At 53.2% G+C, this 27,026-nt stretch overlaps 1 protein-coding gene across 3 annotated transcripts; it reads right to left on the bottom strand.

Moving 5' to 3' along the window:
* Positions 1–72: 72 nt before the first annotated feature.
* Positions 73–26,541, bottom strand: NOTCH4 (notch receptor 4). 3 transcript variants are annotated; one of them, XM_039467765.2, is made up of 30 exons: positions 26,196–26,541; positions 25,296–25,377; positions 24,804–25,099; positions 23,108–23,455; positions 22,885–23,007; positions 22,534–22,770; positions 22,258–22,413; positions 21,721–21,915; positions 19,793–19,906; positions 18,951–19,064; positions 18,743–18,865; positions 17,267–17,426; positions 16,209–16,354; positions 15,788–15,940; positions 14,904–15,021; positions 14,591–14,678; positions 14,241–14,394; positions 12,566–12,750; positions 8,760–9,012; positions 8,395–8,507; positions 6,691–7,214; positions 5,735–6,118; positions 5,455–5,624; positions 3,841–4,060; positions 3,566–3,647; positions 3,338–3,476; positions 2,522–2,817; positions 2,154–2,301; positions 1,552–1,649; positions 73–1,372 (listed from the first exon to the last, which is right to left on the bottom strand). In XM_039467765.2, the coding sequence occupies exons 1-30, from the start codon at positions 26,254–26,256 to the stop codon at positions 659–661; spliced, it is 5,994 nt and encodes a 1,997-aa protein (XP_039323699.2). In that variant the 5' UTR covers positions 26,257–26,541; the 3' UTR covers positions 73–658. The 3 variants fall into 3 exon arrangements, with proteins under 3 accessions (XP_039323699.2, XP_039323701.2, XP_039323700.2); XM_039467767.2 differs by having other exon boundaries at positions 22,534–22,593; XM_039467766.2 differs by having other exon boundaries at positions 3,575–3,647; positions 26,196–26,540.
* Positions 26,542–27,026: the final 485 nt, after the last annotated feature.

Raw genomic sequence — 27,026 nt, 5'->3', positions numbered from 1 at the left:
ACAAAATGCTGACACTATGCAGTCACTCCCATCTTTTTTCCCATTCTTTTCCCCAGCTCCTCCAAAAAAAAGTAACACTTCAAATTGGCTTTATTACGGGTGACAGATTTAGGGTTCTTAAATAGCGATTGCAGTGGCTAGAAGCGCTTCATCCCTGCAGTGGAGCTTCTTTGTTGTGAGGGGAAGGAAGGCAAGGAGTCATAAGCTGGGCTGGCCCTTGGCCACTTTTCAGCATCTACAGTGCCTGGCACATAGTAGGTGCCCAATAAATATAAGCCATTTGTGGGCAGTGGGGACAATGAATGATGGAGGCTCCCTTTGGAAACCATATGCAGGAAAGAACATCTTACGTCTTATCTGCCTCCAGTTTTTGGTTCCAGTTTAGGGGTATTTCCCCTCGACTCTGCCCTCCTGTGGCCTCTCTTATTTTCTAGAGGACTGGGCCTGCCTCATCCTAACCTATTAAAGCCTCTTTCCAGACCTGGAGCTTCTCCACGTGGAAGATGCCTGCTCTGGTGGGGACATACATTCATTTTAGGAGAGAAACTAAACTCACAACCCTTCATTTTTTGGGGTTCCATCTTAAAACCAGGAGGGCCTTCCAGCCTGCCTTTTAATGGGTAACCATGTTTGGAATTCTTCCCTACCATGTACCCTTCTATTTTTTACACTCTCCTCCTGGGTTTATGGGCATTTCCTGGTGGGCTGGGGGACCGCAGTCAACCTGAGGGGATCCCCGCTCCGGGGACGGAGTGAGGCAAGGAGGCGGGATCGGAATGTTGGAGGCGGAACCGCAAGGTCTCAGGGCCACCCAATCACAGGGCCAGTCATCCGCTGAGACCCTGCCTCCGCGCCCGGCAGCCACTCCGAATCTTCCTCGCATTATCGCTGGGTTGGGCCGAGGCCCGCGCATGCCTGCGGAAAACCTACGGCCACGAGGGGGCGGGCCTCCTCCTGCTCCTCCTCCCGAGAGGCTCCGGCAATGAGAATAGGCCCCGCCCCCCCGTGCAGCCAAGTCCACGGACCAAGTCCGAGCCTGCAGACAAGCTCCGCCCCGACGCTGGCCCGCTCCCGCAGACAGCGTCCGGCAGCGCGGCAGAGCCCCGCCCCCATGCGGGGGCACGCTTCCTGACGCCGTTCGTGCGCGCGGGGAGGGCCCGGCCTCGCGGGCCGGCGTGGCTTTGTGACGCGCTTCTAGCGGCCCCGCCCCTTCCAGCAGCGTCAGCAGATCCCAGTGGTTACGTTGGCGAGCGACGTCCGCGGGCGCGAGCCCAGCGTGGTCTCGCAGCTCTCGGGCTGCCCCCAGCCCCAGCAGGAGCTGGGCTACTTCCACCGCTCCTTCGCGTGCCGCCAGGAACAGCGGCGTCTGCTCCTGCACAGGAGGAAAGAGCCAGGGGCGAGATCAGGAAAGGCCGGGCCCACAGGACTGGGCCCTTCTGCCTTCACCTGCGGGACCACTGGCCCCTTTCCCTTCAGGCTTTGTGTGGTTACTGCCCTTTGCATCTCTCCTGCTCCCGACCGTTTTGTGGGAAGCCCGCTGTCCCATCTAACCCTGCCGTCCTGGGCGTCTTTATCGGCTCCGGCCTGGAGAAGCGAGCGGGCGGCTCGGGCGTTGTTCACGGCAGCAGCCCAGTGCAGCGCGGTTTTCCCTAGGGGACGACGTGGGAGATTGTTACTGCAGTTGGGGGCCAGACGCCACGGTTCCGGTTTCCCACGGGTTCTGGCCTTGGGGGAAGGGCTATTTGGGCCGGCTGGTCCCTCAAAGGGGGGAAGCGTTGCCCTGGGAACCGTCGGCCTGCAGGAAGCGGTGCCTTGGTGACGTCACCAGCGCGCGGGCGGGACAATGGGGCATTGTCCTGGGGTCGGTGCCGGGAGACCGACTCCCCCTACGAGATTCCGCCCCCTTCCCACAGACACTCTCTCCCATGCCAGTTCCCTAGTAAGCTGGAACAGAGGGCGAGTGTGTTGTTGAGGGTGGGAGATGGGGGGGGGAAACTCGCGGCCCGTACTGACACCGCTTTGCAGATTGACCACCATAACAGCAGGCAGGATGAGAGGGAATGCCCCTACGCTGCACCTATATTTTGCACGCCATCTGCCACCCTATCTGCTCAAGTTCTCTATAGTACAACATCACCTCTTCCTCTACATACCCCGTTTATCTCTGGCCCCCACGTCTGCTTGGGCTGCAATGAGTTCTTCAACTAGGTCTTCCACCGCCAGTCTGGCAGCCAGCATCAAGGGTGTGGTCCCGTCCTCTGTGCGGGCGTCCACTGCAGTTTGTCTGCTACGGAGCAGAAGCTGGGGAGACAGAGGGCCAGTGAACCCTGGGGTGCCCTGGACTGCCAACTCAAGTTCCTTTCAACCCCACTCGCAATCCATATTCAGCCGTCCTCCGCTGTTTCCCTTTTAGGTTCCCAATCACACCAATTTCCTCTTTGTCAAACCCTAGGGGATGCTTCTGCCCAGCTTGACTTGTAGGCTCGTCCCATTCCCTGTAGCGACCTTAGTGTGTGCTAACCTGGCAGACCTCCCGAGCATCAGCAGCCACAGCAGCATGAAGGGGTGTGCGCCCTGCCCGGTCTGGCTGGTTGGGATTGGCTCCAGCCTCAAGGAGGCGGCGGGCAGCGGTTGGCCGGGAGAATCGGGCAGCCAGGTGCAGGGGGGTCTCCCCAGTGCCCACTGTGTGAGCCTGGGGACAGGCCCCTCCATCCAGCAGAGGTTCCCAGGGCTCAGGACATCCCAACCATGCCCCTTGGAAGGTCCTGGACTCTACTTCGCCACAGCAAACTGCTGACATCAGGGGTGTCACCCCATCTGTGGGCAAGACATGAGTAATGGGTCAATCTAAAGGTCCCAACAAGGGGGAGGGGACATCGTGGAAGCTCAGAGAGAATCAAAACCTGAGGTGCCAGGAAGCTAAGTTCTGGCTCTTTGTGAGGCTTTAATCAAGTGACTTTTCTACTTTTCTCTGACTTCAGTTTCTTCTTCTGTAAAAGGAACCTGCAGCTTAATTATCTGACATTCCAGGGCAGTGGTTTTCTTAAACGAGTCTGGATCAGATTCACCGGAAGGGCTTATTGAAACAGGTTGCCTAACATCTTGAATTCCTGAGTCAGTAGCTCTATAGTGGACCCCAAGATTTTGCATTTCTAACAAATTCCCAGGTGATGCTGATTCTGCTGTCTGAGGACCACACTTTGAGAATCACTGTTCTAAAACAGTCTAAAATTAGTTCCTCTAGTTCTGATATTGAAGGATTCTGATTCTAAGAGGGTTGAAGGCCTTTTTTTTTTTTTTTTTTTTTTTTTGTCTTGGTCTAGGTTGACTCACATACCAGGTCCACGGGTGTCCAGGTCAGGGGCTTCCATCTCGGATTCCTGGGGAGGAGTTAGCATGGCTGCCTGAGGGAGCTCCCCACAGCCACCACTCAGAGGCCAGAGCTGGCACTTGGAGGGTGGGCCTGTTTCTTCAGCCTTGGGATAAGAGCAAGGATCAGTGAAGGTTGATTTGTCCTTTCATCCCTTCCATCACCTCCAGACCATTCTTGCCCCAGCCCTTTCACCTGGCCCACCTCCTCTCCCTCCTCAGGGCCTGAGCACATCACAACTCCATCTTCATCAACTTCTGCCTCGGGCTTCAGCGTCCTGGAAGGGAATGGATGGGTAGAAGTTACATGGAATTATGACCATCAGGGTCCCCAAGATTTCCAGCAGGCTTCCCACCCCTCTCTCCTTCCCCTATTTCTGACTTCCACAGTAGTATTTCTTAGCTCTTCTGATTGTAAATCTCGCCATAGGAGAGACTTCCCTTCCTGAACCTGTTTCTCCTGATTCTCACTTGAGACCAATGCTGTCCTCGCCCAGTGGGGGCCGGCGTCGGTGGGGAGCTGACTGAGTCCGAGGCCGTCGAGTGAAACCCGGGGGCAGCCAGAGAGCTCCATGCTCTCGGCGTCGACGCCGGATGAGCTGGAGGACGAGAAGAGCCCCTAGGGCCAGGAGAAGTACCCCAGCCACTGGGGAGCACAGCACAGGCCAGGGAAGCTGGTTGGCAGGGGTCGCTGGTGGAATAGACAGAGTCACAAAGAGAGGTCACTCCTGGTGACACTGATTACTATTGGGAGACCTTTTAACAAGTTTGGTAGCCTGTCTTTGCCTTGGTTTCCTTATCTACAAAATGGGGATGATAATATAGGTTGAGGCTGGGCATGGTGACTCATGCCTGTAATCCCAGCACTTTGGGAGGCTGAGGTAGGTGGATCATATAAGGCCAGGAGTTCGAGACCAGCCTGACCAAAGTGGCAAAACCCTGTCTAGACTAAAAATACAACAAAAATTTGCAGGATGTGGTGGCATGCCCCTGTAATTCCAGCTACTTGGGAGTCTGAGGCATGAGAATCACTTAAACCAAGGAGGTGGAGGTTGCAGTGAGCCGAGATGGTGCCACTGTTCTCCAGCGTGGGTGACAGACTGTCTCAACAAACAAACACACAGAAAAGCAGGTTGAATATCCATAATCCCAATCCCAAATTTGAAATGTTCCAAAGTCTGAAACTTTGAGAGCACCAACGTGACGCTCAAAGGAAATGCTCAATGTACGTTTGGATGTTGTATTAGGGATGCTGAACTGGTAAGTATAATGCAAATATTCCAAAATAAACAAGTCCAAAATCTGAAACACTTTTGTCCCCAAGCATTTCAGATAAGGGATACTCAACCAGTAGTATGTCCCTAATGGGGTTGTGGGGAGGATTAAATGAGGTAACGATGTAAGATGCTTGGAGTAAGGCACAGAGTAAGTATGATATAACAGTTATTTTTCTTTCATGTAGTATGAGTTATCCGATACCAAGACGATTAGATATTCTCAGTCTGGTAGAGAAGATAAAGCAGCCCTTTGTTGGAGGGCCATAATAGAGGTTAGGCTAATGTACTTAGACTGTAGAATAAATGGGCCAGCGGGAGATTCAGTTAGAGAAAGTGAGGTTAGGGAAAGTAAGTCCCTACAAAGAACATTTTCTATTTTTTTTTTAAGAGATGGGGGTCTCTCTGTGTTGCCCACTCTGGAGTGCAGTGGCTATTCACAGGCACGATCCCACTACTAATCAGCATGGGAATTTTGACCTGCTCTGTTTCCGACCTGGGCCGGTTCACCCCTCCTTAGGCAACCTGGTGGGCCCCCGCTCCCGGGAGGTCACCATATTGATGCCAAACTTAGTGTGGACACCTGATCGGCGTAGCGAACTACAGCCCAGAACTCCTGGGCTCAAGAGATCCTCCAGCCTCAGCCCCCCGAGTAGCTGGGACTACAGGCATGCGCCACTGCGCCTGGCTACAAAGAACGTTTTCAGTCTCAGCTGTCCTGTTTCATTCAGCCTCCATTGCCTGTTGCTAGCATGCGAGCTGGCCTGGGAACACATGTCAGAGAAAGAGGCAAGGGGTCACCTACTGGTACCTGCATGAGGGTGGGCAGCCAGCAGGGGTCCAGGCAGCAGGGGCTCCAGGGCTCCCACTGCAGCCATCGCAGCAAGGAAGCGGAGTAGAAGCCCAGGGTCCCAGGGACAGTGGGATGCTGGGTGGTCAGGGCCACAGCGGGATAAATCCACTCCCATTACCACCACAAACCTGTAGGACAGGCACCTCAGAGACCCTGTGTTGGTCCCTGGCTCCCTTCCCTCCCTCTGCCCTCTTAATCAAAACTGGTGTCTGGCCCTTCCCTCCACCCACCTTCTTACCCAGCACTGAGAGAGTCGGTCTCCTTGCCCAGGGGCTGCGTTTGAGGGGCTGCTCTCTCCCGATTGGAGGGGTCTCGAGTTCCTCCTAGTGCCTCTTCAGCTCGGGCCCCAGGATAGGGGTACACCATGTCCCTGCCATCACGATCCTTCCTCACCCAGAGCCCCACCCTCAGAGTCAGGGACAGCCCCCGGGCCAGGGCAAACAGTTGCTGGTCTAGAGCTGGGGGGCTCAGTACCACCAGCAGGGCCAGGGAAGGCCCCCACTCTGGGTCCCCATCTTCAGGCCTGCAGTCACCTCCATCCCAGCCACACGCTGCAGTGTTGCAGCCTTTCTCACAGTGTCCATTGTGGAAGTGATCTTGGCAGTACTGGTCATAGGCTGGACTGTGGAGTGAGGAGAGAGGGACTCAGGACCTCCCTAAAACCTGACTCTCTTCTTCACCCTAGAGAGAATTCTCCATATTTTGTGGCCTCTAGGGCTTTGGTTGCTAAGTAGGGGCACCTGTGGAGCAGTGAACTTAGCCAAGTCCTGGACGGTAGTCCAGACACCCCAATGTCTGCTAATACCCCTGTCTTCCTAGACTGTCTCCTCTCTGTCCCCTCCCAAGCTCTCCTCTGTTTCTAAAGGAGAGTCCAAGGCCCCTTTCCCTCTGTTGAATGCTGAGTGGTCGGAGAAATACTCCATGGCAGCAAGGCTTAGAGAGGGAGGCTTGAGGCCTGAGTTCCCACAACTCTCAGAGAGGAGCCCAAAGGCCATGCCCCACATTAAATATTGATGCCACCCCATTACCCTAGGTTGGAGTCCAGAGTCTTCGACCCCTATTTAGCAGTGGTTATTAGGGTGGAAACTCCCTGGAGCCTGAGCTGTGGCCACACTAACTCGGAGCCATCTATATCCTTCCTCCTCCTCTCACCCACCCCTCTCCTTCCCTGGCTCCACTGGGTTTCAGGCTCACGTGCAGGCTGGAGGAGTCTCACAGTCGTAGCCATCAAACAGACACTCTTCAGAGTCACACTGTGGGTGGCACTGCCCATCCCGGAAGAGAAGCCAGCACCGAGAGTGGGAGGGGCAGCCCTTCCAGGGGTCTGGGACCCCTAGAGAGCAGTCCCCTCCATCCCAGTTTCCTCCTGGGCCACTGCAGCCAGCATCACAGGCCCCATCTCCACTTCTGCCCTCACACCCCTTGGCTCCAGGCTTCTGACACCGGGGTCCCGGAGAGCTGTGAGGGCAGGAGCATCGAAAGCCTGGGCCCCCCAAGCCCGTGGTCTCTGTGCAGCTGCCATTGTATAGGCACGGGGAGGGAGGGCCACAGCCTTTAGGAGCTGGTGGGGTCAGGCAGTCAGGACCCCCATAGCCACTGAGGCAGGCACAGCGTGGCGGGAAGCCTGGCTTAGGGGAGGGCAGACACAGGCCTCCGTGGTGGCAGTGATGGAGGCCGCAGGAAGGGGCCCTGTGGCTGCAGGTGGGGCCTTCAAAACCCTGTGGAGGGGAGGGGAGATGTTGGAGAAGGAACTTGCATGATTCTTCCCACTCCCCATCAAGCAAACTCTTGGGTTAAGACCCAAGAGGGTCTTAGATTCTCATGTCTAAAAGGGGCCTCAGAGAGTATGAAGTTAAACATTTTGTGGATGTTGAAACCATGTCCCATGGTAATTTCACACAATGACATATTACACTGTAGTGAAAATGGATGAACCGCAACTGTGTGCAACCACTTGATGGACTGTGGCATCATAGTGCAAGCCCTAGAAGACTAAACAGTTAATAGAATGCTATATTATTATTATTATTATTATTATTATTATTTGAGATGGAGTTTTGCTCTTGTTACCCAGGCTGGAATGCAATGGCGCAATCTCAGCTCACCACAACCTCTGCCTTCCAGGTTCAAGCAATTCTCCTGCCTCAGCTTCCCAAGCAGCTGGGATTACAGGCATGCACCACCATGCCTGGCTAATTTTGTATTTTTAGTAGATGGGGTTTCACCATCTTGGGCAGGATGGTCTTGAGCTCCTGACCTCAGGTGATCTGCCGGACTTGGCCTCCCAAAGTGCTGGGATTACAGGCATGAGCCACTGCTCCAGGCCGGCTATGATATTATTATCTTACTCCTTAGAAATAGGATCATAGGCCTTCCTCTTCCTTTGTAGAGGGAACAGGAATAGAGGAGAGCATAAGTAGATGTAAGTCATTATTAATATCGAAATTCTTGGGTTAGGTTCATGGGTGTTACACTGTTAGAACAATACAAGAAAATACAACCAGGCATAAACCAATGTCAGCATATCATGAACTAAAGCTTAGGATTAGTCTAATTCCATGCATCTGAGGTCCATAAATACGAGGTCCATAAATACACACACGTACACATACATAAAAGAACCTATGGGAGACCACCCACCATGTGGCTTGATCTTGGGGAGCTCCTGACCTTCCCTTAGGCAACACCTTTGATTTCTGAAAATTCCATTCATGCTATCAACTGATCCTGCCTTTCCTCTGACTGCTTCTGAGAGACACTTGCCACTGTGAACTTGACTGGCTTTTTCCAGTGCTACATCGGTGCTCCCCCACAGTCCCTTCTGGGATTCCAACGGAGGTATTCTTGTTTTTTGTTAGTATAGGGGGCAGTAGAGAAGGCAGATTTGTGGTCACTTGCCTTGGGGCATTGGCATATGAAACCTAGGGGTGATCCTGCTGTGGCCTCACAGGTCCCTCCGTGAAAGCAGGGCTGGCTGTGGCAGGGGTCTATCTCCACTTCACACCACTGGCCTGTAATTGGAGGAGAGATTAGATGCCACACACTGCATCAGTCACTGCCTCTGTCCTAGCTCATTCCTGGATGTTGGCCCAGCGCTAGATATGCAGGCGAAGGGATCCCGGAGCATCTTTTCTGGGTGGGGGAGGGCGTGGAGGCAGGGGACGGACCAGTGATGGCTGCCACATGGGTGGAGACTGTCTGGCTCTCCATCGTCTGCTTGGCTGTGCTCTAGACATGCTTGTGCCCTTGTCTCGGGGCCTCACCTGTGTGTCCAGGCAGACACTGGCAGTAGAAGGCATTGGCCAGAGAGTGACAGGCTGCAGTGCCTGTGGGGTGGCAGGGCTGGTCCAGACACTCGTCCACGTCTCCCTCACAGCGCAGCCCCACAAAGCCTGGGGGGCAGGCACAGTGGAAGCCTCCAGGTTTCGGGGTGCAAGTTCCATGGTTGTGACAGGGTTGGGACTGACAAGCATCGGGTTCCTTTGAGCAGTTCTGTCCCTTGTAGCCTGGGGCGCACTGCAGACAAAGAGGGTCAGACAGGGAAGCAGTGGATGAGCCCAACCCAGCACTACAAGGGACCCAGCTCAAGACAGTCCGTCCAGCCCCCCACCTTCCAGCTCAACAGCATCACTCAACTCGCCATCCATCATGGCCCCATGTCGCAACCCTTCTATCCCAACTCCACATGAGACACAATTGCTCAGTGACACACAACCTTTCCCAGTCCCAAACAGTCTCTGTGACACACTGCCACCAAATGCAGCACATTTTTGGTAAAACCTTCCTTCCCTACCAAATAGCCACCAGGCTCTCTAATACTTTGTTAGTCCATAAGCATCTGCTGGATGCCTCCTTTGTGACAGGCACCATTTTAGGCACTAGGAATACAAAGAAAGTTAGAACCCATTCCTATTTCCCTGAAGCTCACAGTCAACCAGAGGAAAGAAATGACTAGCATTTATTGCATGATTTATATACATAAACTAAAAAACCCTCTAACAACACTTTATGTGGGTTATCTCATTTGATTTTTACTTTGAACATAAGAAAGCTGAGTCTCTGAAAGGTTATGTGACCTGCATAAGTCAAATAGGTGTCGGTGGCAGAGCTGGGAGTCAGTGAAGGTCTGTGGCTCCATAACCAACACTCTCAACCATTTTCTGCTTCTTCATGCCACTCAGCCAGTAAGAGAAGGGTCACTGACAAGATCTGTACCATGTGCTGGGTTGTTGCAAGAGGAAGGAAAGTATGCAAGAGTAGAGTGCCAGGAAGGAATGCTTCAAAGAGACAGAGAAAAGGGAATTCAGAAGAATCCAAGGACTGGTCAAGAGAGCTGGAAGGAACAGCAGGGAGCTTCATGAAAGAAGAAGTAAAGCTGAGTAATGGGTGCATAGAGGTTTACTTCTGATCAGGATACTGCTTTTGTTTATGTTTAAAAATGTTCACAATAAAAGGTTAAAAATAAAATTAAAAATTAAAAAAAGAGGATAAATTAAGGGTTATGCATCAAGCCTTCTATCAAAAGTTGTGGTTCTGGCCAGGCGTGGTGGCTCATGCCTGTAATCCCAGTAGTCTGGGAGGTCAAGGTGGGTAGATTACTTGAGGTCAGGAGTTTGAGACCAGCCTGGCCAACATAGTGAAATCCCATCTCTACTAAATACACGCACAAAAATATTAGCTCAGTATGGTGGCAGGCACCTGTAATCCCAGCTACTGGGGAGGCTGAGGCAGGAGAATTGCTTGAACTCGGGAGGTGAAAGTTGCAGTAAGCTGAGATTGCACCACTGCACTCCAGCCTGGGTTATAGAGCAAGACTCTGTCTTAAAAAAAAAAAAAGTTGTGGTTCTATATCTCAAAATAATAAAGGCCATGTATAACAAACCCACAGCTAACATCATACTGAATGGGGAAAAAGTTGAAAGCCTTTCCTCTAAGATCTGGAACAAGACAAGGATGCTCACTTTCACTGTTTTTATTCAACATAATACTGGAGGTCCTGGCCAGAGCAATTAGGCAGGAGAAAGAAATAAAGGGCATCCAAATTGCAAAGGAAGAAATCAAATTACCCATGTTCACAGGTGACATAATCCTAGATTTAGAAAAACCTAAAGAAAACACTGGCTCTGAACAAATTCAGTAAAGCTGTAGGATACAAAATCAATGTAGAAAAAGTAGTAGCATTTCTACACACTAACAGCAAACAATCTGAAAAAGAAATCAAGAAAACAATCCCAGGGGCCGGGCTCGGTGGCTCAAGCCTGTAATCCCAGCACTTTGGGAGGCCGAGGCGGGTGGATCATGAGGTCAGGAGATCGAGACCGTCCTGGTCAACATGGTGAAACCCCATCTCTACTAAAAATACAAAAAATTAGCTGGGCGTGGTGGCACGTGCCTGTCGTCCTAGCTACTTGGGAGGCTGAGGCAGGAGAATTGCCTGAACCCAGGAGGCGGAGGTTGCAGTGAGCCGAGATTGCGCGATTGCACTCCAGCCTGGGTAACAAGAGCGAAACTCCGTCTCAAAAAAAAAAAAAAAAAAAAAAAAAGAAAACAATCCCATTTATAATAGTTACAAAACATGAAAAAACAAATGAATAAATTTAACCAAAGAAGTTAAAGAGCACTGCAATGACAACTATAAAACACTGATGGAATGCATTGAAGGGGACACAAAAAAATAGAAAGATATCCTGTGCTCATGGATTGGAAGAATGAATACTGTTAAAATGTCTGTGCTTACCAAAGTGATCTACAGAGTCACGCAATCCCTATCAAAATACCAATGATATTCTTTACAGAAATAGGAAAAACAAGCCTAAAATTTATCTGAACTGTAAAAGACCCAAACAGCCAAAGGAATCTTCAGCAAAAAGAACAAAGCTAGAGGCACCATGCTACCTAACTTCAAAACATGCTATAAAGTTACAGTAAACAAAATAGCATGGTGCTGGTATAAAAAACAGACCAATGGAATGGAATGGAATAGAGAGCCCAGAAATAAGTCCACACGTTAACAGCCAACTTACTTTCAACAAAGGCACCAAGTACATACATTGGGGAAAAGAACAGTCTTTTATTAAATGGTGCTGGAAAAACTGGATATCCAGATGCAGAAGAAACGAAACCTCTATCTGTCATCATATACAAAATGATTAAAGCCTTACATGTACAACTGGAAACTATGAAACCACTAAAAAAAATCATTGGGGAAATGCTTTAAGACACTGATCTGGGGCCGGGCGTGGTGGCTCAAGCCTGTAATCCCAGCACTTTGGGAGGCCGAGGCGGGTGGATCATGAGGTCGAGAGATCGAGACCATCCTGGTCAACATGGTGAAACCCTGTCTCCACTAAAAATACAAAAAATTAGCTGGGCATGGTGGCACCTGCCTGTAATCCCAGCTACTCAGGAGGTTGAGGCAGGAGAATTGCCTGAACCCGGGAGGTGGAGGTTGCGGTGAGCCGAGATCGAGCCATTGCACTCCAGCCTGGGTAACAAGAGCGAAACTCCGTCTCAAAAAAAAAAAAAAAAAAAAATGGCTGAGAGGCAAGAATCAGTAAGGGGTATGTGGGAAAGTCAGCAGCAGTTTTGTGTTGCGGGAGCAGAGAGTAGGTTGGTGGGACGGGGAGAGCTGAGGCCTGAGAGGCAGGCAGGGCTGGGTCATGCAGGCCGTGGACTTTATTCTGAAAGAGGCAGGCAGCTGCTGAAGGTTCAGCAGGGGAGTGACAGGTCAGCTGGACATTTTCAGTAGAGTACCCTGGCGGCAGGGTAAAGGCTGAACCTAATGGAAGGACCAGTGGCGTGGCAGGGACCATAGTTAGGAGGCGAATACAAGTATCTACCTGGAATGAAGCAAAGGTTAGGACGCAGGCAGTCGGACAAAGGGCGGAGGTGGAAGCACAGACTTGAGAAAACTTCAGGAGATAAGGTGGCGCGACTCTGTGGTTAGTTGGGTATGTGGGGTAAAGGGAAAGGGAGGAGAAACTTACACTGGGTCTTCCCCCATCACTGCTGTCTCTCCCATCCAGCCCTCCCTTGTCTTCCCTCCCCCTTCTCCTCCAGACGGTCTCACCTGACAGAGATACCCACTGGGCTGCGCCATGCAGGTGGCCCCATGCTGGCAAGGCCTGGACTCACACGGGTTCACATGATCCTGGCACAGGCTGCCTTGGAATCCAGGGGGGCAGTGGCAGAAATAAGAGGGGCCACTGTCGACACAGAGACCTCCATTCTGGCAAAGGGAAGAGACGTCTATGCCTGGGGAGAGAGAAAAACAGGGATATATAAAGATAAGCAGAGATGTGGCCGGGCACGGTGGCTCACGCCTGTAATCCCAGCATTCTGGGAGGCTGAGATGGGTGGATCGCTGAGGTCAGGAGTTCAAGACCAGTCTGGCCAACATGGCGAAACCCCATCTTACTAAAAATACACACACACACACAATTTAGCTGGGCATGGTGGCACACGAATCTCAGCTACTCAGGAGGCTTAGGAGTAGAATCACTTGAACCTAGGAGGTAGAGGTTGCAGTGAGCCGAGATCGTGCCACTGCACTCTAGCCTGAGTGACAGAGTGGAACTCCATCTCAAAAAAAAAAAAAAAAAAAAGATAAGTGGGGAGGAAGGGTGTATTCAGAAGCGGGTATTCAGGGCCCAGACTCCGGGTGTAGAGGCTTTAACTTGGGGCCCACTAACATTCCTGGGTGGAGGCTGCTCTGAGTCCAAGTAGTTAACAACTCCTGGCACTGAAGAAATTAGAACACCGAGTTTTACTTCTCGCTTCACACTTTCTGCCAGAATACGGGAGACAGACCTCTAAAGCTTATCAGAGTGTTAAAGCAACTGTTTTCTTGGCTGAAAACAAGGCTTGAGCAAGACAGAATTTTTTTTTTTTTTTTTTTTTTTTTTGAGACGGAATTTTTCTCTTTCACCGGGCTGGAGTGCAGCGGCATGATCTCAGCTCACTGCAACCTCTGTCTCCCGGATTCAAGTGATTCCCCTGCCTCAGCCTCCTGAGTAGCTGGGACTACAGGCATGCGCCACCATGCCAGGCTAATTTTTTGTATTTTAGTAGAGACAGGGTTTCACCATGGCAAGGATGGTCTTGATATCCTGACCTCATGATCCTCCCACCTTGGCCTCCCAAAGTACTGGGATTACAGGCGTGAGCCACGGTGCCCAGCCGAGCAAGAAAGAATTTAAGGGATGCGTCAGGTGAGGACATGTGACTTAAGTCTGTCCCCTGAGTTTTGCATTCCTCTGATGTTCTTTCCCTGTGATTCCCATCGGCTATCTGCTAACTCCATCATAGTCTCTTTCCCAAGCTCTTCTCATATCGAAGCTTAGTGTTCTTTTACAAAGAGTCTGGTGTAACACGGAAGTGAGTGGGGTGGGGTGAAACGTGCTGAGTGTAGGTGGATTAAGTGTGGCCCACTCTGCTTGGGTTACGATGATCAGGACAGAGTTAAGTTGCTCCACATTGAGTCATGTCCCTCAAGGTCGAGTTAAACTGGAATCCTGTGGACTGGGCTGGCTGGTGTTGCTAGAATTGTGTTAAATGTGGTAACAGGAATGTGTTAGCTTTCTCTGGGTGTTGAACTGTGTAATCAGGAACTGATTTGTCTGTGTGGTTTTGATTCTTCAGGTGGTTGTTTTGACCAAAGGCTGTGTGGATGCCCTCAGGAACGGGGCGGGGGAGAACACTCATTTTTTCTTCATTTGATTCCCAGTCAGTGCTGGGGTTGGTACCTTGGCTCAGGGCAGCCTTCTGGCAGGAGGACAGTGGAAGGTTGCAGAGAGGCCCGGTCCATCCCTGGAGGCACAGGCAGTAGAAGGAAGGCCCAGTCTGGAGGCAGTGGGAATTGTGTGGACAGGGCTTCTGGGCACATAAGTCCATCAGAGTCTGAAGGGTGGGAGGGAGCATGAGGCAGGACACAGCACCAGATCCCCAGCCCAGAGATGGTCCTCTGCCCACTCCAGCCCCGCAAAATCCCTTACTTCCAAAATTATCTCCTGCATGGCCTGGGAGCAGGTGACCCTCCCTGGTTTCCCTCCCGGCCACTTCCCTCCTCAGCACACCTGGCTTCAATGGTACTCACCTGGCAGCTGCCTCCGGTGTAGCCAGTGGGGCAGAGGCAGCGGGGACCCTGAGGGCTGTCCTGGCAGGTCGCCCTATTACTACAGGGGCTGAACAAGACAGAAACAGGGCAGGATAGGGAGAAGTTCTGGGAAACAAGGGGAAGGTAGTGTGTGATGCGGTCGGGAGGCAACCACTGGGAGATGGCGAGCCAGGAGGGAAGGCAGAACGAGGGGTGTAGGGTGGGAGGCAGCTGGAGCCCAAGGGGAGACGAGAGGAGGTGTGGGAAGGCCGAGGGGACTTCTCCCTTCTGGGGGTCTTTGTGCCCTGCTCACCTGTCTGCACAGCTGGGGAGGATCCTTCCTTCACAGCGCGGGCCCTGGAAGCCCACGCCACAGACACAGGAGAAGGTGCCAGGCCTGTTCACACAGGTACCCCCATTGAAGCACGGGGCTGGAGAGAGGAGGCTGTGAGGGTTTGGGTTCCTTGCCTGTAACCTGGCCTGTGACTTCAGTCACACTGCACACAGGACATACACCACCCCCGCATCAAAATGCCAGCTCACTGCCATCCAATTAATTTTTGTTTATTTATATGATATATACATATAATGCAATAGGGTCTTGCTCTGTCACCCAGGCAGTCGTGCCATCACAGCTCACTGCAGCCTCAACCTTCTGAGCTCAAGCCACCTTCCCACCTCAGCCTCCTGAGTATCTGGGACTACAGGCCTCAGCCGCTGTGCCCAGCTAATTAAAAAACATAAAAAACAAATTTTTTTTCTTTAGAGATGGAGTTTCATTATGTTGCTCAGGCTGGTCTGTCCAATTAAATTAAAAAAATATGATACAAGAATCCCTTCCTGGCTGGGCGCGGTGGCTCACGCCTGTAATCCCAGCACTTTGGGAGGCCGAGGCGGGTGGATCACGAGGTCAAGAGATCGAGACCATCCTGGTCAACATGGTGAAACCCCGTCTCTACTAAAAATCCAAAAAAATTAGCTGAGCATGGTGGCGCGTGCCTGTAATCCCAGCTACTCAGGAGGCTGAGGCGGGAGAATTGCCTGAACCCAGGAGGCGGAGGTTGCGGTGAGCCGAGATCGCGCCATTGCACTCCAGCCTGGGTAACAAGAGCGAAACTCCATCTCAAAAAAAAGAATCCCCTCCTCAGTTCCTCCGTCCTCCTGCGGCCCCAGGTTTGCGGCACTGTGAGCACTCACCGGACACACAGTAGTCGGTGCTGCTTTGGCACTGGGGCCCTGTGTGGCTTGGAGGGCAGGTGCAGTAGTAGCCTCCAGGGATGGGGTTGCAGGAGCCACCATTGAGACATGGTCCTGAGTGGCAAGGTGTTATCTCCTCACTACAGGTGGGCCCTGAAGTAAACAGGTGAGGGCTGAGAAAGGGTGTCCTCCTTCCCTCCCTCCACTCTCCTCCTCTTTCCCTTTCCTTCCCTTCCTCATCCCCAACCCTATTATTCTCTCCCATCAACCTCCTTTCTCACCACCTCCCACACATCACCTGTGTCCCCTGCAGCCCAGTTCTCCTTAGTGGGGACTGAGACACAGGGCCGCTGGTCACCTGCCTTGCCCTTGACTTAGGGGTGACTAGCGCAGAGTGTATATGGTTTAGCGGGGGTCTCACCTGTGTAGTCTTCAGGGCACGTACAGTTGTAGCCAGAGAGCTGGGGGTAGCAGGTCCCGCCATGGGCACAGGGTGCGGAAACACAGCCCCCTAGCTCTGTCTCACATCCTGGCCCCGTCCAACCCACATCACACACACATGAGGATCTGGTTGTAAAGAGAAAGGGGAGGGTTTTTCTCTTCTCCTACTGCATCTGCTCCCCTCCCCACTGCCTGGACCCCTATGACTTCCTCTTCTTCTGGCCCTGAGATTCTGGCCTCTTTCTTCAGTGACTTTGCTCTCAGTGCCACCGTCTTCCTCCCCGACACCTGCTCATTTTCTCCAACTAGATATGCGCATATATATATATATATATATATATATATACATTATTTCTGTCACTTGCTTGTTTTCTTTCTTCATTGGAATGACAGCTCCATGAGAGCAGTTGCTTTGTCTCTTTTGTTTTGCGCTGTTCCCCCAGGGCCTGGAACAGTAGCCACACAAAGTAGGTGCTCAGCAGATGTTTTTTTTTTCCGAGACAGAGTCTTGCTTTGTCGTCCAGGCTGGAGTGCAGTGGCACGATCTTGGCTCACTGCAACATCTGCCTCTCAGGTTCAAGTGATCCTTCTGCTTCAGCCTCTCAAGTAGCTGGGGTTACAGGGTGCACCACCATGCTCAGCTAATTTTGGATTTTTAGTAGTTATGAGGTTTTACCATATTTGCCAGGCTGGTCTTGAACTGTTTATCTCAGGTGATCCACCCACCTCGGCCTCCCAAAGTGCTGGACTTACAGGCGTGAGCCCATAATCAGCACGGCGCTTGGCCTCACCAGATACAACGAATGATGAATTGGCCCTGGGATTTAATGCTCTTCCTTCTGCTCTGACCCCTGGTGCCTGTTTCTCCCATTTCTTGTGGACTTCTCCTCGGATAACACTTACTCTCCCCGCCTTGCCCTAAGAACTTTGCCATCTCCTTCCTTTTCCCATTGGTCCTTTCTCACAGACCTACACCTCCTGTCCTAGCGAGGGACGCCCAGAGGACGGGGCAGATGGAGAGGGCCTGGAAGGTGTTACCTCTGGCAGTGCCCATGGTGGCAGGTGCAGTTGTCCTCAGGTGGGGCACAGCCAGGGCTTCCGTCAGGACAGAGGCAGTTGGCCTTGTCTTTCTGTTCCTTACATACCTGCCTGGGCTGGCACAGGTTGGAAGCACACAGGGGAACCTCGCAGAGCTGGCCTAGGGTGGGAGATGGGTCAAAAAGAAAACAGCTCCTCCACATTCTTGATGGGTCAAAGGCCACTTCTTTTTTATTTTTATTTTTATTTCTATTTTTAATAAAGACGGGGTTTCACCATGTTGGTCAGGCTGGTCTTGAACTCCCGACCTCAGGTGATCCGCCCACCTTGGCCTCCAAAGTGCTTGGATTTACAGGCATGAGCCCCCGCGCGCGGCCCAAAGGCCATTTCTTATGCATGCCTTGCTCAATCCCCATGAGCCTGTCCGTCAATGGCTCCCTACTGCCTTTAAGATACTGTTTAATTTCCTAGAATGATGTGCGGAGTCCTGTGGGACATGGCTTTTGAACAGCTGCTATGTTTCTCAGCTTTGCCTTGCTGCACCCTTCACTCTGGCTCTCTTACAGTTCCTTAAATGGGATGTGCTTTTCTTGTGCTATCTGGCACCGTATTTAGACAAACTTGCTCATCTTTCTTTTTTTTTTTTTTTGAGACAGAGTCTTGCTCTGTCACCCAGACTGGAGTGCTGTGTGGTGCGATCTCTGCTCACTGCGACCTCTACCTCCCGGGTTCAAGTGTTTCTCCTGTCTCAGCCTCCCGAGTAGCTGGGATTACAGGCGCGCGCCACCACACATGGCTAACTTTTGCATTTTTAGTAGAGACAGGGTTTCGCCATTTTGGCCAGACTGGTCTTGAACTCCTAATCTCAGGTGATCCACCTGCCTCGGCCTCCCAAAGTGCTGGGATTACAGGCATGAGCCACCATGCCCGGCCTCTGCTCATCTTTCAAGACTCATCTCAGCCATCACCTCCCCCATCTTCAGTCTGGGTTGGCTGGTCCTTTGTGCTCCTGTAACATCCTGCACATTTTTCTCTGAGCACCTCCATGGGCTATAATCAACAGGAGACTTGTTGGTCTCTCTGTATTAGACTTAAAGTCACATGAGATGGCAACTCTCTTACTCAAATTTGCCTCTGTATCTGGCGTAGTGGGCACTTAATAAGTGCTTGCTAAATAAGCAAGTGAATGCCTTGCGCTGAGTCTTGTCCTCTGCTCCCGAGCCTCAATCACATCCTTTACATTGAGCCCATGTGGTAACCCCTGCCCTTGTCCCCATGACTGTACAATTGTGCAGGTTTTACACTAAATCACTTTAAAGGTTACCATTCTCCATTGCACCACCAACCCTTTGACAAAGGTTACCGTTCTCATTCTATTCTCACATCTCAACCATCGAACGCCCACCAACGGACTCTGCCCCAACCCAAATGGAATAAAATACTGTGCCAGTTCTTTCCAATGCCTTCCCTGCTAACCTGTGGAGCCAGAGGGGCAGAGGCAAAAGAAGGCTCCGGGGAGGTCAAGGCAGCTGGCTCCAACGGGGCACGGGTCACTCAGACACTCATTCACCTCCGTTTGACAGCGTGGCCCTTCAAAGCCTGAGGCACAGCAGGAAGGTCAGGGACCTGCATGGACATCTGCCCCCTGCCTCCGTCATCCCCCACAGTGTGCGCCCCAGTTTACCTGGGAGACACTTGCAGTGGAAGGCTCCAGGGTGGTCCTGGCACTGCCCACCGTTGGCACAAGGAGAGCTTCTGCACTCATTGATATCCTCCTCGCACCGGGTGCCGGTGAAGCCTGGTGGGGCGGAAGTGGGTGGGGAGAGGAGGCCAAGGTCATCGAGGGAGGCACAGCATGGCGCTTTCCCTCGCCAGGAAAGGTGACCTTGCAGAGCTTCCCAGACACCTGGGGCAGGTGGGCATGGGGCAACAGAGAGTGATGCAGAAAAGGCGAAGCTCAGCCACCTGCCAGCTGTGTGACTTTGGGCAAGCTGGTCAGCCCGCTAGGCTTCAGTTTCCTGTTCTGTGTAAAAGAGGAATAATAATGGAACCTACCTCACGGTTCTGTTAAAAAGACTGAATGACATAACGCCTGAAAAGTACACAGCCAAATGGCTAGCCTGGAGTAAGTGGTGAATAAATGTAGTTATTATCACAGCAGGGGAAAGAGGGGTGTCCGGTGAGGCTGGAGAAGAAAGGCTTGGGGCAGCTCTCCCCGGGTTTGTGATGAGAGTGCCAGGACCAGCCTGGGACCTCAGCATGTGGGGAGAGAACACAGAGCTGTGCAGGAGGGCAGGAAGGAGGGACCTTTGGCTGATTTGGCAGGACAGAGATGAGAATGGGTGAGTCAGCAAGGGAAGATTTGGGGATGTGACAGAAGAGGTTTTGGGGAGCAAAGATGGATTTGGAGGACTCCTTGGCTAGGGCAGAGAGGGCTTCAAGAGGCCGTGGGTGATTGCTGGGCCTGAACTCTGCATATTCAGAGGCCGGGGGTCTGAGGGTGGCTGGGGCAGCATCTGTACTCACCAGGCGGGCAGATGCACAGGAAGCTGTTGAGTAGATCCTGGCAGTCCGCGTTGTTCAGGCAGGGAGCTGAGGCGCACTCGTCGGTCTCCACCTCGCAGAGCTGCCCTTCTAAGCCTGGGGACATGAGCATCATGAGGGATGCGGCTCAGAACAGGTCTGCCTGGGAGACCTGCATTCTAGAATCGGCCCTGCTCCCCACTTGCCCAGCTCAGGCAGTCCTCCTCCGAGGTGCTGTCTGCATGGGGTTGAACAAGGTGAACCCTGAGGCCCTGCTGCTTGGCGGTGTGTGGCCCTGCTCTTTCCCAGGTGTGAAAGGCCAGGGAACAGGGCGCCTGCTGGGGACCTGCCAGAGGACTGCAAGGCTTTTTGGGGGTCATTCCCGTGTATACAGAAGGCAGGGCTCACTGGGGCGGGCTGATCAGCTTGGAGGACTTCAAGGTACAAATAGGACAAATGAGCATCAGCTTGGAGGACGATTCCTGCTTCTTTTCCTGCCTGGGCAGGCCTCCATGCCAGGCAGAATGATGGAGATCCCAAAGTGCTTGAATTTTTTTTTTTTTTTTTTTTTTTTGAGACGGAGTTTCGCTCTTGTTACCCAGGCTGGAGTGCAATGGCGCGATCTCGGCTCACCGCAACCTCTGCCTCCTGGGTTCAAACAATTCTGCCTCAGCCTCCTGAGTAGCTGGGATTACAGGCAGGTGTCACCATGCCCAGCTAATTTTTTGTATTTTTGGTAGAGACGGGGTTTCACCTTGTTGACCAGGGTGGTCTCAATCTCTTGACCTCGTGATCCACCCGCCTCGGCCTCCCAAAGTGCTGGGATTACAGGCTTGAGCCACCGTGCCCGGCCCCAAAGTGCTTGAATTTGAAGGGCATCTGGGAAGCTGTGTTAATCTCATATTTATCCGGTTGCTTTGGGTTCATCCTGGTCTCCACTGTCTCATTCTGAACTGAGGTGGGATCAACCTCTGGACCCTGGCTTCCTCTCCTTTCTCGCCTGGGGAGTCTGCTTCTGTAGCTCCTTGATATCTACAACTATGTCCCTTGGATTACTGAACTGTTTTCTCTTATTTTTCTATGCTTGTCTGTGGGATGGCCTGAGCCGGTATCTTTGGGTGCCACTCAGTTTAGAGAGCGATATGGAGTCGTGGTTATAATTATTGAAGCCCTTGGTTTGAATTTCAGCTCTGCCACTTGCTAGCTGGGTGACCTAGGACAAGTCACTTAACCTCTCTGTGCCTCAGTTTCTTCAGTTATAAGATGGGCATTGCAGCAGTGCTGACCTCATGGGGTTCGTGTGATGAGTAGATGAGATAATGCCTGTAAGAAGCTCAGGCAGTACCTGGTATAAAGTCAGCTATTATTTTTCCGATTTCATTCAGCTCCTAGATGTTGGCTCTGTCCCTCTCTCCCTGGGACAACTCTTCCCCCTTAAAACTAGCCTGGAAGTGGGTGCAGTATTGTGCAATATTTTTCTTGTTGTACCAGATTTTTCCTGCGGTATCACAGGACTTTTGGGATTTTAAGGGATTACCTTCAATCTCTACATGGGAGACTTTCTACGATTGGGGGAACATGTGGGTTGATCTGAGCAGGCTGCAGCATGGAGTTTATGAACTGATCTGCCCTCTCTTGCTGGGCTGTTGCGCACAGTGGACCAGGTTGGTGCAGTCTCTATGATTACTACGGAATGAATGGCAGCCCCTTCAGAGTAGAGAAATGCACAACCTCACTACCATCTGCGGCAAGCCTTCTCCGACGGGTCATGGGTGTCCCTGAATTTTCATCTTGGGGTAGAGACAGAAGCACCTGTGATAACTTACCCCAGCCAGCCTGAGGCTGTCCCTATTTTAGAGGAGGGGGGGGTTCCTAGTGAGTTCAGGAATGGTCTCCTGTTTCCCCCACCCAAGGCCCCATCCAGCTGGTACCTGGTGGGCAGAGGCAGTGGAAGGTGGCAAGTAGGTCCAGACAGGTGCTCCCTGGGTGGCAGGGCTGGGAGAGGCACTCATTGTAATCAGTCTCGCATCGGGAGCCCGTGTAGCCAGGTGGACAGAGGCAGTTGAAGGAGCCAGGGGTGTTGAGGCAGGAGCCTCCATGTTCGCAGGGACTTGGGCCTTCCTGAGCTGGGAGGAGAGAAGAGCTGAGAGTCCACAGGGGCCAGGGCGGGAAGGGCAAAAAGGCCAGACTGTCAGGGAAGATGTGGGGGCCTGTGTGTGGAAGACAAGACCAAATTGGGGAAGGGGCTTGTGTCTTTACGATGGAGAGGAAATAAGGGCCCAGATTCACGGGGATTGAGGGGCTGAGCATTGGAGAGAGGGTTATGTAGGCAAGAGATGCCAAATCTGGGCAAATTCAAGGAAAAAGATGTTTGCTTTTTTATTTTGAAAGGCAATCGGCCCTTTTCTGTTTTCAGTGCAGAGGCCTGTCTGAAGCTCAGAGAGGCTCTGAAGTGAGAGTGGCCTCACCCATCACACACTCGTCCAGGTCCTGGTGGCAGGTGGGCCCTGAGTACCCGGGCTGACACAGGCAGAGTGTGGAGCCTGTGAGCGGGTTGGTGCTGCACTGGGCTTCCCCATGGCATGGCTGGCTCAGACACATGTCTTCCAAGTGGCACAGCAGTCCTGGAGGGGCAAGAGGGGGTGAGGCTCTCAGAGGCCACTTGCAGCTCCTAGCAGCCGTCCTAGTGTTTCTCTCACCCTCCATCTCTACCTCCCACCTCCTGATACCCTCTGTCCCCATACCTGTGCGTCCGGGTGGGCAGAGGCAGGAGAAGGAGCCCACACGGTCAATGCAGGTGGATCCTGGGGCACAGGTGGCAGCAATACAGTCATCCAGGTTCTCCTCACAGCCTGTGCCCCCCCAGCCACTCACACACACGCAGTGAAAGCTGCCAGCAGAGTTCTGGCAGGTGCCCCCGTTTCTGCAGCGAGGGGGACCCTGGGCCTCGCACTCATCCACATCTTCGGAGCAATCCCAGCCTGCAGGGGGTTGGGGAGGGGCCAAGGGCTAAAGCCGGGAGCCCTGTGAGTAGGGGAGGCCAAGGGCTGACTCACTGGGCCACGGGTGCCATGAACTTGGCTTAAACAACTCACCTGTCCAGGTTTCTGGGCAGAGGCAGGTGTAGGTGTCCAGCCCATCCTGGCAAGTGCCCCCATTCTGACACTGGTGGCTGACACAGTTGTCTGGATTCACCTCACAGTCCAGGCCTATGAAACCTGACAGGATCATGGGATCAGATTGGGGAGGAGGCTCCGAGGGAGACATCATGCCCTGCCCAGAGAGAGGGGCAGCAGGAGAGTCCCTGTGAGGACATACCTGGGGGGCAGAGGCACAGGTGAAAGGTGGAGTCTTTCCCTGGCATCAGCTGGCAAGTGCCTCCGTTCAGACAGCCCCTAGGAGGGCAGGGTCCTGCCCGGAGCTCACAGTGTGGACCCTCCTGTCCCACAGGGCAGAGGCACTGGAAGGAGCCCAGTGTGTTATGGCAGGAGGTGCCATTGGGGCAGGGTCCTGGGTCCTGGAAGCACTCATTGACATCACGTTCACAGGTATGGCCCTCGAAGCCAGGTGGGCAGCGGCACTGGATCTGGGGGTATGTGGCCAGACACACCCCTCCATTAACGCATGGGTTGGCTGAGCAGAAGTCCCGAAGCTGGCACCGTTCACCTGAGGCAGAGGACACAGGGAGCTGTTTCTAGCACTGTGCAAATTCTAGCCCATCTGAGATGACCCAGTGCTCACTCTGGATTCTCTCTGGGTCTAGTTTTCATATTTCCTTCCCTTTATTACCAGACTCTCTTTGCCCTGTTTCATCACCCCTGATATCCGTGTTGCCCTGCCTTGGGAGGGTTTATCTGGAATGACCACATCTTCTAAAGCGATGATGGGAATATTGCAGATTGGCCTTGTCTGAGAAAATCTGGGACATGGGTGATCTTGGGGGAAGTGAAAAACACCCCATGACTGCAGGTAGGAGACTCAGGTGGCACCTTGCTGTGCCACAACTGGTTGTATACCCTTGGGCGAGTCACTTTGCCTTTCTGATCTGGATTTCCTAATCTTTATGTGGGTTGAGGCACCTGGAGACTCACTTCACAGCCCATGTGCACCAGTGGTAATGGCGGGCAGTGGAGGTGCCGGGTGCCGAGCTGAGCAAGCACTTCCTGAGGATTGGCCCCTCGTGTCCTCTCAGCAGCTGTATGAAGTGTGAACATTACTCTCCCTGTTTGTCAGCTGACAACTGAGCACCAGACAGCTAAAACGTCTTATCCCAGGTCACGTAGCTGGTCGGTGGCAGGGCTGGCATTTGGACCCAGGTCACGTAGCTGGTCAGTGGCAGGGCTGGCATTTGGACCCAGGTCACGTAGCTGGTCAGTGGCAGGGCTGGCGTTTGGATCCAGGTCACTTAGCTGGTTAGTGGCAGGGTTGGCATTTGGATCCAGGTCACTTAGCTGGTCAGTGGCAGGGCTGGCATTTGGACCCAGGGGCTGCCACAGAGCCCCTAGTCTGAAGCACAAAGCTTGCTCCGGGGTTACACTCCTCCTCCTGGGGTGGCCCCCACACCACTCTCTGGGTCACATCCCTCCCTTCCCCATTCCCCTCCCACCACTGCAGTCTTTCCTGGTGATGTTACGGGCTCCCTCCACTCAGAATGGGAGTCATTCAGCTGCTGAGAATGCAAAAGCCTGGAGGCCCCTGGTACACCAGGCAATGACTGTCTAGCTGCTAGGCAGTGGGGAGTCTAAGGGGGCTAGGATGGGAATCAGGATGCTGCACAAAGAGGGGCTCATGACGCCCTTAATCTGGAAATATTTTAGCATCTTAGCAGTCAGTACAATCATGCTGGTGAATGTCGGTCATGGGTAAGCAGATTGCCAAGAATTGGCTTGTTGATTCTCATGGCTTCTGTCTTCAAAGGGCTTGCAGTTGCTCAGGCTCCAGTTCCATCTTTCCCACCCACAGCCTAGCCCATTGCTCCTGCCTGTCCCCTCCTGGCCTCCCCAGCGGCGCTCACCTGTCCATCCAGGCATGCAGGAGCACTGTGGGCGGCCTGAGGCCTGGATGTCGCAACGGCCCCTTTTGGAACAGAAGGCGGGAGGACAAGGGTCTTCAAGCCGGGCCTGGCATCTCTCACCAGTGAAGCCAGGGAGGCAAGTGCACGAGAAGCTGGGTGCCAATGGAGTGGGAGGGCTGGGGGGCCCTAGGAGAGCGGGAAGCAGGGCTTGGCAGCTGCCTCCATTCTGGCAGAGCTGGGTGTTCTGGCAGGGGTCAGGAAACTGGCACGTCTCACCCAGGAAGCCAGGGGCACACCTGGGCAGGGGAGGAGAGAGAAACTCACATCACTAGATCCTCTCCCCATTCTCGCACCCCGCCCTCCTCTGCCTTCATTAGTTTCCCTTCATCTTCACTTCCTCCCTTTCTTCTTTGGTCTCACTTCCTCACCTATCCCTTTGTGCTCTCCCTCCCCCTTTCTCTCCAGCCTCCCACTTTTGCAAGGCACACTCACTGGCAGGTCCCTTGTCCCTCAGACAGGCTCAGGCAGGTGCCTCCATTGGCACAGGGTTCCGGGAAACTCCCACACTGCAGCCCTGTGGACGGGGAGGGAGGTGCGCTGGAAGCACTGGGTGCTCTGCCTCCACCTTCCTTCTCTCTCTTGTTTTTCATCCCAGACAACATCATAGTTATCCAATCCACTCTTCCTTCTCCAGGTGCTCCTGAGAGACCCACCCACGGCTGCTCCCACAGGCGCTCTAAACCACCTCTTCATATCTGTCCCCACTCTCCACATGGTACCCAGTCCCGGCCCCAGCGCCCTTCATCCCAGTTACTAATCCCCACCTCCCTTTCCTGTTTATTTTCTGGCCTCCCAAGTGCAGCCTCAGACTCCATCCCTCGGAAGCAAGACAACAGGGGTCAGGAGGGGGGTGGAGGGGGCTCCTGGGAGGTGAATGGCTGAGACTTCGAAGAGATTTCCTCCCGGAAAGGCCCAGCATTGAGCCATCGGGGGGTGGGGACAGCTGGACTAAGAAAGGGACTCAGTGGGCTTGACTGTTTATGTCCCCATCTCCTGCTTCCCTGTCATCTCTTCCCCAAGCAGGTGGTCAGTGCGGTCCCTCTTCCCCTCTTCCATATGGCTGCAAGAGTCCTCTCAGTGCCAGTGCTGATGAGGTTCTTCCTGGAATTGGGCACCCTCTCACCCATCCCCCAGCAGTCACCACCCCTGGCACCAGGCCCAGAGCGGCTCCAGGGGCAGAGTCGTCTCTCCCTGCAGGCCGTCACTATTCGAGCAGTGAGAATCTCCTCCATCCAGCATCCCTCACGCAGCCTGGAGCTTGGCCCTCTTCCCCCACCCCACTGGACATCCCCCTAAGGGAGGGTCCCCCACCTCTCCCGTGCCATGCCTCACCTCTGGTTATGACCACTGAGAAACGCAGAAGCAGCAGCAGCAGCAATGAAGGGGACTGCATTCCAGAGCCCCTTCCCCAAGTCCCAGTCCCTGTCCCTCTTCAGGCAGGGACCCTCAGAGCCCTCACTGAGGCAGGAGCCACCTCCTCTGCTCCCACTGCCCCTTCTTCCTCCTCCTTGGCCTGCTGCAAGCCTCACGTCTGAGCTGCTTCCTGAGTCACACAATGTCCTGGACACCCTAGTAGTGGGGGGGCGGAGGAAGAGTGGAGGAACACTAGCGGGGATGAAGGAGGGGCCTTCTGTCCTGACAACCCCTGGGGAAGTAGGGGGAAGTAGGACAGTGTGCCTGGAGGGCAGGTGACAGGAGGGGAGAAGGACTCCTGGAACCCCCGGGGCAGTCCTAGCCCTGCTGTTTGTTGATCCGGGTCTCTCCTTTCTAGGGATGGGAATGACAAGGTGGCTGCCCCTGTGCCCCAGGAAGGGCAGGACCTGGAAACAGATGTGGGGTGGTTAGAGAGTTCCGTATTCCTCCTCCCAGGAGAGGATGCTTAAACCACCAGGTGAAGCAGGTTTTTTCCCCCAGGTTATTACAGATGCTTCTCAGAGAACCTGCAAATTGTCATAATTAAAAACCACTCACCTTGGGAAAAGGAACTCAGGGGGCTTCTGGGTCTTATCTTGGCTCTTGCCAGGACATGTTTTTCTCCTTCTGGGGAATGGGCAAGATGCTGGCCGGTTTTGGGGAAACCTTGGTCTTCCTGTTGTAAGGGGATATTAAGAGTGTCATTATCAGTGATAAATGAACATGGTCTACCCTAAATTTTGCAGTCTA

Source organism: Saimiri boliviensis, chromosome 4 (assembly GCF_048565385.1).
Source record: "Saimiri boliviensis isolate mSaiBol1 chromosome 4, mSaiBol1.pri, whole genome shotgun sequence".
Classification (NCBI taxonomy): domain Eukaryota; kingdom Metazoa; phylum Chordata; class Mammalia; order Primates; family Cebidae; genus Saimiri; species Saimiri boliviensis.
Note: the sequence above shows the minus strand (reverse complement) of the source record. Positions and strands in the feature narration are given on the sequence as shown.